At 34.4% G+C, this 13,931-nt stretch overlaps 1 protein-coding gene across 10 annotated transcripts in view; it reads right to left on the bottom strand.

Moving 5' to 3' along the window:
* The window catches only part of Ppp4r4 (protein phosphatase 4 regulatory subunit 4), a 106,633-nt gene that overhangs the window by 20,980 nt on the left and 71,722 nt on the right, over positions 1 to 13,931 (bottom strand). For all 10 annotated transcript variants that reach the window (XR_007345954.1, XM_048799257.1, XM_015488484.2 and 7 more), the window contains 5 exons: positions 8,557 to 8,662; positions 7,053 to 7,200; positions 3,657 to 3,801; positions 1,247 to 1,288; positions 1,086 to 1,160 (listed from right to left, as the gene is read on the bottom strand). Coding sequence is in view for 9 of the 10 variants with exons in the window: in XM_048799257.1 (XP_048655214.1) it covers positions 1,086 to 1,160; positions 1,247 to 1,288; positions 3,657 to 3,801; positions 7,053 to 7,200; positions 8,557 to 8,662 (516 nt within the window). In the remaining variant the exon portion in view is untranslated. The remainder of the gene's footprint in view (positions 1 to 1,085; positions 1,161 to 1,246; positions 1,289 to 3,656; positions 3,802 to 7,052; positions 7,201 to 8,556; positions 8,663 to 13,931) is intronic.

The following is a 13,931-nucleotide window of genomic DNA, read 5'->3' as shown; positions in this document are numbered from 1 at the left end:
CGGAGCACAACAGACACTAGGATGGCAATTTGTAAATCAATGGATGTGTAACTGATGTGATTCTGCAATCTGTGTATGGGGTGAAGGTGGGAGTTCATAACCCACTTGAATCAAAGTGTCAAATATGATATGCCAAGAAATTTGTAACGTTTTGAACAACCCACAATAAAAAATTAAAAAAAAAAAAAGAACATACTGTTAAGTAAATGAAAAGATAAACCACAGACTCCAAGAAAATATTTATAATATATATAATATGTAACTAACAAGTTGTATTTATAATGCACAAAGAACTCTGACATCTCAATAATAATAAGAAACCATCCACTTTAAATTTTGAAATCAAATTTCATCAAGAGGCCAATAAATAAAAAGGATAGATGCTCGAAATCTTTAGGCACAAGGTATATAAAATTTAAAACCATAATGAGATACCATTACATACCCACTAGTACAGCTACAGAAGCTTTATTGTAATATCCCCAAACTAGAAGTAACCCAAATATCTGTTAAAATGTAAATAGACAAGCATATGCATAATATAGAATACTACCCCAAAATAAAGAGGAATGACTAATTGATACATATAATATGGATGAATCTGAAAAATCATTACACTGATAGAAAGAAAAATGACAAATGATTCAGTTTATATAAATTCTAGAAATATAGTGACAGAAACTAGATCAGTGGATTCTAGGGACTGGAAGAGACGATTCGAATTACCAAGAGGCATCTGAAAACATGGGAGAATGAAAATGCTTGGTACTTTGATGGTGGTAATGGGGTCAAGGTTAGGTCCACATGTTAAAACTCATCAAATTATGTATTTTAAATATACGCAGTTAATTTTATGTCAGTTTTACTGCCATATAGTAGTTTTTTTTTTAAGGCTCTCAAATGTAGTTTTTTTTTTCCAGTTCATGAAAGAATAGATTTCAGAAAACCAAGACCCTTCTTAAGACACTAGGAAGAAAAGAAGTAATATGATAAAAGAAATTATTTTTAAGTTTAATAAGAAAGCACAGTTAACACTTATCAAAAAAGAGCACGTGTGTATGTGTGTTAAAAACAAAAAAGCATACCATTTCCAAAAGAAGTAGTTCTTCTCTTTCCTTCTCTTGATCCAACAAATCTTTTTCATAAAACTTTTTCTGAAACTGTAACAACATGGCCAACATTCATGGTGACTTTGCGCCTGTGTTTAAACCTTTCTTTCTATATAAGGTAAAGAGAGTTCACTTACAGCATCCATAGACATTTCCATTCTGTCCAACTCTAGTACAGTCTGGAAAGGAAGTTTTTAGAATTATTCAACAGTAACTAAACTCAAGCAATCAACCATTTCTCAGAGACTCCTTTCCCAGGAGGTTCAATGGGAAGACTACCACACTGCAGGAGAGCTGAAGAGAAAACTCCGTAGTTCTACCCAGTTCTACAGTTTCAATCAACCTCTGTGTATTAGCGCCAGGATCCACTTTAACTTTCTGAAGTGTTTAACATTAAGAGGGGAAAGTCTAGAGGCTTTAAACACTAAATTCAATTTAATTAATTCCTAACTCCCAGTGCCAATCTTTTCTGAACTTTAAGAAATAGAACACAGTTTTTGAAATATTAAAAAGTTTCTTAGCTAAATATACATGGAGCAAGCTCTCAGTTGGATTAAAATCCTTAGGTCCTTTCCACAGAGATTGTTTATCATTTCAGTAGTCTGACCAATAGAAAAGGCTTTGCTCTGAAAAGTTCTTTCTTAAATTCAGGATATCTTTCAGAATACACCAATCTGAAAACATAATTCTAATCACCAGTCTGAAAACATAATTCTAATCAAATAATGGTCAATCTAATCCATGGTTCTATTTCTGACAGAGAACAATTCTCCTAAAATTTATTCTACAAAAGTAACCCTAATGACCAAAGTAAATTTATACATTCATAAACTTAAAGCTATCTATTGTCAACATATAAGATTTATTTGATACTCTATTTGATCAAATTTATAAAAAATGTATGTTTCATGACATGAAATATCCCTTTTTAGACAAAATTACTTTCCATATTAAAAACCTAGTTACAGTAAGCTAAAACCATTTTTATCCCCAAGCTTGGTGCAGCTCCCTCAGTTTCCCAAATTAATAATACCTCAGTTTGATCAGTGTTAACTACAGAATTTCATGAGACAGATTAACCTCATTATGAAAAATATGCTTAAAATAAAAGCTACACTCCAGAATAATCCATTATGGATTAACAATCTACTAATTTAATTACATTATTATTGTACCTGCTTTTGGAGGTAGCTTATAACATCTCTTTTTATTTCCAGGTTCAAAATATTTTGTACATATTGATAGGATCTGTTGTTACATATTCATTCATGCATACAATATAGCAATATAATATGGCCAATATCACTCCCCAGCATTTCCTCCCTCCCTTCCTCCCTCCCTCCCTGCTTCCTATCATAGTCTCTTTCTTCTACTGATCTCCCTTTGATTTTTAGGAGATCCACCCCACCTTATAATATCTCTTGAATTAATAACTTCTTTTGGAAAAGTAACTCTCTCACGTTTATTATTTTGACAAGTTAAAATAATTATACTTAAATAGTAAAGACAGACGTGTCTGGCAGAACCAAATGTGCATGCATGTGTGTGTTTAAATCTAGCTGCATGTCTAACTTCGGGTGTTTTCTGGTTATTTCTATTGAGGAAAGAGGAATTCACATTTCAGTAAATTATTCTACTAATTAATAACTGAGTTATCAAATCACTTTATTAAAAAGTTCCTTATGACACCTGGCAACAATCTTTAGAATAAAAGGGGGGAAAAATCACAGGATTTTCTTTTTTTCTTATCAATGATGCTAATCTATTTAAAACATTAACAAATTAATTTCTCACACAAAAAATAAATGCACAAAAACTGTTCTAACGGTCACATTCAGCTTCATAAAAGTAACTACTCTAATTCAGTTTGATCTTATAACAGATAAAAGTCATAACTCTCATTTCAAGAGTTTCCAGTTATATATTCAGCAAAAAGGTTTTGAAAACTACAAAGTATTTTAAGGTTTGAGCCTACTAACCCAAATACTAATTGTTTTAGTTTTCCAATATTCCCAAACAATCCATATAATAAGACCTCATACTGAAACAAAACAACACAAAACAAAAATAATAAATGTCACACTATTTTAAAAGAAATATGGTTGAGGGGTCAATACCAGCCCTTGGTTCAAGTCTTGGCTCTGCCACTTACTAACACCATCTGCAGCAGATGCAGAATTTCCAGATCAAGGACTTTTGTAAAGTCAAGCTATCCACTGAAGTAATCTGGAGGCCCTTCCAAGTCTGTTTCTATAAGATGTGACTTTCTTAATTTTACCAAATTTTACTGGAATATAATCACTTATAAGAAAAATCTATAAGCTCCTCTGGAGCTTATACACTATAAATAAAAGCACAATATCTCACAGCCCTTCAGAAGGAACTTTCATATCCTGTTGTGTAGCACACACCAACCAAATCATTTACTACTTTAGCAAGGATATAAATATCATAACATACTGCTCTCCTGTCAAGCTAAAGTAGTAAAACTACGCTTAATACTATGTGAATGCAAGAAACAAAGACTGTGGCAAAAGGAACACTCACTCTCTTCACAATAGCCAGGACATCTTTGTCTTTTTCCTGGCACAGCAGTTTTCGCACACACATTTCTAGCTGCTGAAGTAGATGCTTATCTGCAGGAATCTTCAGAGTTGACTTGACTTTGGGTAACAGATAGCAAAGTTTCATTCTGTAATAAATTAATATTTATAATGAATGGTTCAGTGAAGAATAATAGTAACACAGAACAAAGAAAATCCAAGTTTGAGATAGCCTGAGAATTCATTTATTCATGCAATAAATGTTTATGAAGTGTGTTTTATGTGTCTGAAATTCATTATTCTGATACTGAGATATGAAAAGGAATAAAACCAATAATATTCTTTCCTCTTGGGGAACTCACATCCCAGTATGGGGATACGGAAGAGAGAATAAACAAATGTGCACAATTTTTTCTGGTAGTTGTTTAAGTGCTACAGAGAAACAAATGAGGGAAACAAGAGGAGGAGGGGTGGTTCAACTTTAAAGCAGGTGGTGAGAGAGGGGATCAATGAGATTTCGCTGGAGATATGGCATTTAACCAAAGACTTAAAAAGTAGCAGAATATGAGCCATGCAAGTATCTGGAGAAGAGCATTACAGGGACCTTGCCTCTGGTGTTGCCCCAAATTAGTAAGCGGTCCACCTGAGCAAACTGGCTTTGTGTAGAAACAGTCAAAGAGAGATTAGCAGGAGACCTCACAGCAGTGACAAGAGGCCAGCTTGTGGCTCTGCAGTAAGAAATGTCATATCATCTGGCTGCTGTTTTGAGATTAGACTGTAGGTGGTAAAGAAGAAAAGAGAAACGAGAGGCCTTTGTAAGAGCTACTGGTCTAATGCACCAGACAGGCAGCAGCAGAGGGGTTAGAAGTAGCTGGATTCTATATATATTTTGCAAGCAGCGGGATATGCTGAGATACTTCACGTAGAAAAAAAAAAGTGGGGAATTAAAATTTTGACCTGAGCAAGTAAAAAGATGAACCGGTTATTTACTGAGATGAAAAAGACTGCAGAAGGAGCAAAGCAAGTAAGGAAGATCAGGACTGAATTCTGGACAGATTCAATCTGAGGAGCCTATTAGATATGCAATGGAAATGCCACATGGGCTGTTGTCCAGGTAGATGTCCTTGCAGGAGATAAAGTCATACATCCTCAGCAGGTGATAGTCACACCCTGAGATCTGAGAGATTACCAACGTGCTAAGTGCTGTGAGAGAAAAGAGAGATGAAAGGAAGCACACCCAGTCTAGACTAGGTTTACAAGAAAGACACAGGAGGCTGAAGAATGCTGAGGAGGAAGAGGTAACCTGGGAAGAACGCCTTCCCAGGAGGAGATGGCTCAGAGGAAACCCTCTGCTTTGCAGAACTCCATCTCCTCAGCCAGAGCCCGTCTGGGGCAGGGATGCTGGGCCACAGTCTCTCTCACAGCTGCTGGATTCACTCATTCATCTGTGAATGAATTTATTTCTATTGCAAGCTTTGAGACAGCTAAATCTCATTTTGAGAGTTTCTAGGATGCTTTCTCAGCAGAATCTTCAGTTGAGAAGTCTTCAGATATGACAAAATTTTCTGTTCAAGCACTCAAAAAAGGTAAAGTAGGTCTTTCTCTAGAATGTTCAGCATGGCAGCAATACTAATCTATGACAAGTTTATTTAAACCCATAATTTGTTTAGCAAATCCAAGAGATAAAAGAAAAAAATCACATTATATTCCCCAGACTCTAAAATTATTGACACATCACTCAGCACTCACCACGGATGCTGGTGACACAACCAAGGAGTCCCAGGGCCCCAGGAAGGCATTTCATTTCTGGCAGCTGAGGAGAGGCTTCTTTGAATACCAACAGGGTTTTCCTAGCCTTAATATTATCTAAACTCAGTTAATTTAGGTAAACATTTAAACATTTACTTATGGAAGGATAAAAACACTCAATAGTCTATGCATGCTTTATTTTTTCCCAAGGAATGTCTAGAAACATATTCAGCAGAAGCTACAAAAGGCGCAGTAATGGTTATCTCTGTAAGAATCCTGGGCCCATAAGTTTATCAAATTCTTGAGATTAAGAACCACACATTTCTGGTAAGCAAAGTTCTTTGTGTAAATTATTAAAATTCCTAATTCCTAATTCCTTCCTATGAATTAGGTACTCAGGAAATCAATGCACAAAGATGTCTTCTAACTTGCCCAAAGATACCCAGCCAGTATAGAGGGGCAATCTCAGCTCAGGCATGTGGCTCCAGAAACAATCCTCCTAACCTACACAATCCTACCACTCTGGGCTGTGATAGCCTTCATTCTATCTGCACATCTCTACAGCACTGGGTAAAGGCTTTGGTACCCAAAAGCCAGGTAACTGGACCCATCTTTGGCTGACAGCTGCCCAGGCAGAAGAGTGAGGACCAAGACAAATTCCTATGCAATGATCTCCTACTTCCCCAAATTGATGGAGTGATATTTGATTAAGCACTTGATTTCTGAACTGGCAGATGGCTCTTAAGAGTCTGCACTGCTGTTAGTCACACTGACCAAAGTACAGATGATTCATTTTCTTTTGAATTATTTTTGTCAGCTGCTTTTATAAGTGATGATTTATCACATGGAAAGTTGGTTTTCTAACTCAAAAAACAGATATGAAATATTTAGAAATTAATCTAACAAAAGAGGTGATAGATTTACAATGAAAATTATAGAACACTGAAAAAAAATTGAAGATGACTTCAGAAGATGGAAAGACCCCCTAACATTCTTGGACAGGCAGAATTAATATCATCAAATGGCTATGTTACCAAAAGCAATATATGGATTCAATGCAATTTCCATCAAAATACCAATGATATTCTTCACAGAACTAAAAAAGAGTCCTAAAATTTATTTGGAAGAATAAAAGACTCAAAATAGCCAAAGCAAAAAGAGCAATACAGGAGGCATCAAAATATCTGATCTCAAATTATACTACATAGCCATAGTAACAAAACCAGCATGGCATTGGCATCAAAACAGACACAAAGACCACTGAAATAGTACAGAAAACACAAAGGCAAACCCACACACATAGAGCCATCTGATACTTGACTAAGGTGCCAAAACTACATGTTAGAGAAAAGATACCTTTTTAACTAATGGTGCTGGGAAACTATATCCATATGTAGAAGAACTTTGATCCTTATCTCTCACCTTGCACAAAAATCAACAAAATGGATTAAAGACTCACAATTGTTAGAAGAAAACATAAGGTCAATACTCCATTGCTTTGGTATAAGCACCAACTTCTTTAATAAGACCCCTAAGCTTAAGAAATAAAACCAAGCATCAATAAGTAGGAAGGCAGTATATAAAAAACTTCTGAACAGCACAGGAAATAGAACGTGAAGAGAGAGCCTACAGAAAGGGAATGGCAACATACCTTACATTTGCCACTGGATCATGTGTCAGTTCAATAGCAGGCAGAAAGAAATATTTACAGAAAAATGATTTGGAAAAGATTTCTATGATAAATTCACAGGTGTCCAAAAATCGAAGCCTATTCCAGTAACTTTTTCCTTGACCAAGTTCTAAAACAACAAAAAAAGTAAGTTAATTTTTTCTACATGAAATTATGCATGACAATATTAAACACACAAAATCTGTGACAAGTTTATTTAAACCCATAATTTGTTTAGCAAATCCAAGAGATAAAAGAAAAAAAATCACATTATATTCCCCAGATTTGTAGATTCCAAAATTATTGACACTCAAAAATCAGCAAAATGTTTTATTAATATTGTATTAAATGCCACAAATACTAATTATTAAAAGACCAGGTCTACTATTTTTTGATCATTCACTATATCCTAAGTACTTAACACAAGATATCTCATCTAACCCTGAAAAACAATCCAATAGGATGCACATACTTACCCCTCCTAAAATATAAGAATGTTAATGCTAGCTAACATTCAGAGAGGCTAAAATCTGCTAGAATTAAATACAGGATTATATAACTTCAAATCTTTTAATAATCAAATAACATATTCTTCCTTAAACATGCTTTGAGAAGATCAAGTTCTACTTTTTGCATAAATGTTCAGAAGAAAAGTTCTTAATATTAAAACCAAATAGAATCTTCTTGCAAACTAAAACATTCTGAATGAAAAATGAAAACTGAGTTACAACAGGTCTCAAGAAGAAAGATCAAAGAGTACTGAAAATAATTTTTCTCAAATGGAATTTTATAAAAGTACTTTATTTTTTTTGAAAAGTAGCAATGCTTAAAATGGCAAGTTCCAAAAACTAGAAAATCTCATTACTGTTCAATAAGTAAGAGTCAAATATTCAATGAATAGCAAATTCACTAAGCATTTATAAGTATGTGCCACTATTTTTAGAATTAACACTTTAACTAAAGGTTTATGCCTTCACTTTAGCCCTTAACAAATTAAAATGAATTTGCATTTGTTATATGACTTAGTTTTTTAAGACAGTAAAACCATCTAAACTCACTAGATTCATACTTATTCAAGGGGAAAAATATTTTCTACTAATTCTACTAATATTGAAAACAAATTACAAAATAAGTGATTAGGTTAATAAATATTTTATTCATATTTTAGTACCAAATAATGTTTCATCAAGGAAGGAACTAGGATTTCAACATAAATTTACATATTTTGACTTCTTAAGTATTGAAATTCACAAGAAGGCTCCAAGTAATTACTATTGTCATTCATCGCAGATCTGATCCTGCCATAAAGATTTCCAAAATAAACACAAATTAATCGACAAAACTAAAATGAATGCACACACTAGACAATTACCAACATGTGCCTGTTGGTGAAACAATACTTAACACAATTCATATTTAATTAAAGCCCATTGGTTTGGTTAGTTTCTGTATTTTGTTTTCAAAATAAGTGACAATCATCACTTACGTTCAATTAATTTTTGAATGACCTCATGTCTCTGTTCTTGTTTACGGTTATATCGTAGAAAAATACATAGAGTTCGTGAAGCTGCCTTTTGGACAGGTAAGACATTCTTAAAGAAATAAATAAGAAATATAATTACACTATAACCTAATACATTTTCTTAATAATTTGCCCCCACCAAATCAATTTTAAGTTAGTAGCTAAAAGAGGAGTCTTCACCCGCTTTTCAAATCACTGAATTTACATCCTTCTAGAAGAGTCTTCATAATTTAATGTTAAAATCACTCAGGTAAATCAACTAATACAACACAGTGCAAAGTTATGGTAACACAGTCATGTCCAATCATCTAAGTTTGACTCTCATTTCCTTGTTACATCATCTTAGATAACATGTTCCTCAGATATGGCTCAGTCCCCCATTTCCTGGATTCTGTCACTCATTCATTCAACAAACATTCGCTAAAACATTTGTCAGATATATCACCCAAAATGTCCCACTCATTCTAAAATAAAAAGGTAGAGACCCCATGGTCAGGTCCACTCTTCCATCTTTCTGGTTCTTCAACCTCAGCATCATTCACTACAATCTCTGGCCCATGGGACAAAGCTTAAAATCCAAAGGACCCATGTCAATCACTCTTACCAGTATTCCAACACCTCTGTCCTTTGAATTCCTCCTCACATCACCGAAGAGAACCTTAACTCTAAATGAATTCAATCACTTATTTAGTGGGTTTTGTTCAAACCACGTATTAGAGAAAAATCTCTCAACCAGATATAAATTCAAAATCACCATCCTGAATTATACATAAAATATCACAATATTCAATGATTGAATACTAAGACAATTACAGTGGGAATCCTTGAAATTCAAGCAGAATCAAGTGCCCCACTGCTGAGACACCAATGCCTGCCAGTCCAATCCCCTTCACACATGCCATTCCACCCTACTAGGTACCATTTCATGCTGAATGTAAAAAGAAGATACTAAGATATGACTTAGAACAGAAATCTTGAAAAAGATAAATAATCAGAAACATAAGTGGCTTAAAATGAATTTTACATAAATAGGGAACTAAATAAAAGCACATTATTTTTTGGGGTATAATGAAATAATTTCAAGTGCATATACACTAGTCACATGAAAATATATACACTTTACAACTCATACATAATATATACCTTATAATATAAGGTAAATATCCTTAGGGGTCAGAAATCAAAGACAAACATAATATCATGTCAAAAGAACATAAAAGCCATCTTGAAGTTGTGACAATTTAAACATGAAGAATAAACTAACTAATAAGAGTAAATAAACTAATAAGAATAACTCCAACAAAGATATCATTTAATGTTTAAAAAAGAGTCTGAAGAGAGAAACTCAGAGAAAACCAAAATCAAAATTGACTTATCACCTTTATAAGTGGTCACTGCACCAAGTCCTAGTTCTGAAATTTGAAAATTAGATGGGAAGAATTCAGATTCCATCCTGATTTTACCTGTTATCTCAGGGTAACCAAATACCCATGTGAATGAGGGAAAGCACTTCTTCATAGAAGAATACCATTAATGAGGCCTAAGAAACGATGGAATTTTTAAAAATCACTCATTTGCAAGTTCTAATAAAGTAATTCAAGCAAGGGTCACCAATGGGTGCTAAAACTGTGTCAAGACTGATGAGAAACTGGGTATTCAGAGGGTTGAAGAATCAGTTGCAGACTGCAGTACAGATCACAGCGGTGGAAAAAACTAGCTTTGCATAACCACTCTTAGCTCACCAACAGTGGAACAATCACCCAGACTTGATCTAATGTAAAATATACAATAGCACCTCTAAAGTTTCCTTGCCAAAAATGTTTAACCTGAATCACAGCAAGCCCTCAGGTCTAACTTGTGGTTTACAAGGAACACAGATAAGCAGCAATCCAACAAATAATAAGCTAGAATATTCTACAGCACAACCACCCAGTCCCTTCTACAATCCATGTCATGAGCAAGTGGAGAGGGACAGGGAGACTCTTCTAGATGAAATGAGAATTCAGAGGCTGAGAATGTAGCTCTGCGGGAGAGCACCTGCGTAGAATGGATAAGGATGTGGGTTCTATCCCAAGCACCACCACCACCACCACCCCCAAAAAAAAGAGAGAGAGAGAAGGAAAATTGAGAGATATAACAATCAAAGGCAAGGTACAGATCTTAACTGGATCCTATATGAAATAAAATAATCATAAAGTTCACTTGGGAGATATTTGTTAAGCTATTAATACACATTGGATATTAAGTAATATTAAAGAATAATTATTAATGTTGTCAGATATCCTCAGTAGAATGTAAATTGAATAAGAATAGGTCCTTTGCTTTTTTGTTCACTATTATATTCCTGGCACCTAGAATAATGCTTGTCACATAGTAAGGACACTATAAATTTTGTTGAATGAATGAATAGATGAATGAATATTATAAGTATGGTACTAAAAATATAAATGTTTTTATGTGTCCTGTTTGAGCACAGAAAACATGTTAAAATAATTGTGTATTTGCTTTAGAGTGTGGAATTATCTCCTTGTAAAGGAGAACAGTAAAACATATCTCTCAGCCAGGAATGGTAGCACATGCCTGTAATCCCACTGACTAGAGAGACTGAGGCAGGAGAACTGTGAGTTCAAAGCCAGCCTCAGCAACTGTGAGACCCTAAGCAACTTAGCGAAACCCTGTCTCTAAATAAAATATAAAAAAGGGCTGAGGATGTGGCTCAGTGGTTAAGCCCCGCTGGTTTCAATGTCTGATACCTAAAAAATACATACATTATATATAATATATATAATATATAAATTAATTAATTATATATATATATATCAGCCTTAAAAGCACTCATTCACATTCTACATTGTAAGTCATTTCTCTTTCCTGAAGCTAACAATTCAGAATATTTATATATTCTTTTCACATCCTAAACATAAACATGCCAACTGTATAATTAGGTTGAAACCAACAATTAAAATCAAGCTTCATTTTACTTATAATCTCCTATTAATATTTATATTTGATTACTTCTACCATCCCTGTGTTAGAGTTGCTTTATGACCTAAAATATTGTATATTTTGAGAAGAAAGTGTATTCACTGTTGTTGTATGAAATATTCTATAGATGTCTATTATGTCCATTTGATTTCTGTTATTTTTCAGGTCCAAAGAGTTTTTACTGAGTTTATGTCTGGATGACCTACTTAATGTTGAGAGACATATGTTGAAATCACCCCGTATTATTGTACTGGGGCCTATGTGAGGCTTCAAGTGGTGTCTCTTTTATATAATCAGAGGTACCCATGTTTGAGGCATAAATATTTGTTATTGCTACATCTTCTTGGTGGATTGTTCCCTTTCCACTATGGGGTGATCTTCTTCGTCTCTTCTCATTAATCTTGGTGTCAGATCTGCTTTCTCAGATGAGAGTAGCTATTCCTGTTTGTTTTCCATTTACATTTGCATTGTATATCAATTTTTATCCTTTCACTTTCAACCTGTGGGTGCCTTTGCCTATAAGGTGCATCTCTTGCAATCAACATAGCTGATCTTGTTTTTTAATCCATTCTGCCAGCCTATGTCTTTTAACTGGAGAATTGAGACCATTTACTGTCAATGTTATTACAGAGAGATGCTTATTAATTCCTGCCATTTTGATGTATTTGTAATATTTAATTTGGTCCAGCTTCTCATTTGCTTAGTAACTCTTCAAATAATATTTGTTCCTTTGAGAACTCTGGGGTTCTTCTGTGTGGAGTATTTTGTTAAGTAAGTTCTCTAGTATCAGCTTACTTCTCATGAATTCTTTTCATTTATACTTATATTGGAAGGTTTTTTCCTTCTTCAGATCTGAAGGAGAGTCTTGCTTGACATAGCCATCTTGACTGACAGTATTTCGTTTAGGACTTGGAACACAACATTCCAAACCATTCTGGCTTTTAGGGTTTGTGCTGAGCAATCAGAAGTGATTCTGATAGGCTTGCCTCTAAAAGTATCTGATATTTTTTCTACTGAGGCTTTTAGAATTTTATCCTTACTCTGCATGTTATGCATTTAATTATAATGTGTCATGGAGAGGCTGTTTTTTGACCTTGTCTATCTGGGGTTCTGAATGCCTCCTGTATCTGGATGTCCATCTCATTCTCAAGGTTTATTTGGAATATGTTCTGTTATTATTTCTCTGAAGAGGTTATCAATTCCCTTAATTTGCACCTTGCAAACTGCTTTAATTCCAATGATTCTTAAATTTGTGCTCTAAGTGCCCCAGAGCTCCTGAATACCCAGATCATAGTTACTTATTTTCTTGTTTTTTAATGCATCTGAATGTTCAGGGTGGCCACATTATCTTCCACATGGTCTACTCTATTAGAGGCACTTGCCACTGAACATTTTGATTTATTGTATTTTTCATTCCCAAAATTTGTTTAGTTCTTGAAAAATTTATTTTTAGATATATATGACGGTATATTTTGACATATTATACACACAATACATAACTTATTCTAATTAGAATCCCACTTTTATGGTTGTACATGATATGGGTTTCACTGGTCATATATTCATATATGAACATAGGAAAGTTATGTCTGATTCATTCATTATGTCTTCCCTCTTCCCATCTCTCTCCCCTCCCTTTCTCCCCTTTGTCAAATCCAATGAACTTCTATTCTTCCCTCTCTTACCCTTATTGTGAGTCAGCATCCACATACCAAAGAAAATATCCAGCCTTTGGTTTGGGGGGATTGGCTTATTTCACTTAGCATAATAGTCTCCAGTTCCATCCATTTACTGGCAAATGCCATAATTTCATTCTTCTTTATGGATGAGTAATATTCCATTTTGTGTGTGTGTGTATGATTATGTGTGTGTGGGTATGTGTGTGTGTGTATATATAAATAAAATGTGGTGTGTGTGTGTGTGTGTGTATGTGTGTGTGTGTATATATATATATATATATATATATTGTTTTTTTCTAACCTATACCCCTCCACACACACACATACATACATGTGTGTTGTCCTGGTCTCCTGTAGTTTGTAAAATGAGTACAAGGACTTCACCTGTCTTTCCTTGGCTGTATCTTCAGTGCCTCACATGCTAGCAGTGAACATAATAGCAGCCAATAAATATCTGTCAAATGAATAAATAAGTGAATAAATGAATGTTATCATTTTGCAGACAAGAAACTGGAGCTTATAGATAAAGAGCCTTCCCAAGGTCACACAGATACTCAAGAGCAGAGGTTGAAGAAGGCTTGTACCTAAAAGAAAGCTCGATCGCTAGATACCACTATTCAGTCAACTGGAGCAGCCGTGCATGATTGCAGATCCCTGGGAGTCCTCCACACAATT

The sequence above is a fragment of the Marmota marmota genome, unplaced genomic scaffold, assembly GCF_001458135.2.
Source record: "Marmota marmota marmota unplaced genomic scaffold, marMar, whole genome shotgun sequence".
Taxonomy (NCBI): Eukaryota; Metazoa; Chordata; class Mammalia; order Rodentia; family Sciuridae; genus Marmota; species Marmota marmota.
The sequence above is the reverse complement of the archived record's forward strand: the minus strand, read 5'-3'. Positions and strand labels throughout refer to the sequence as shown.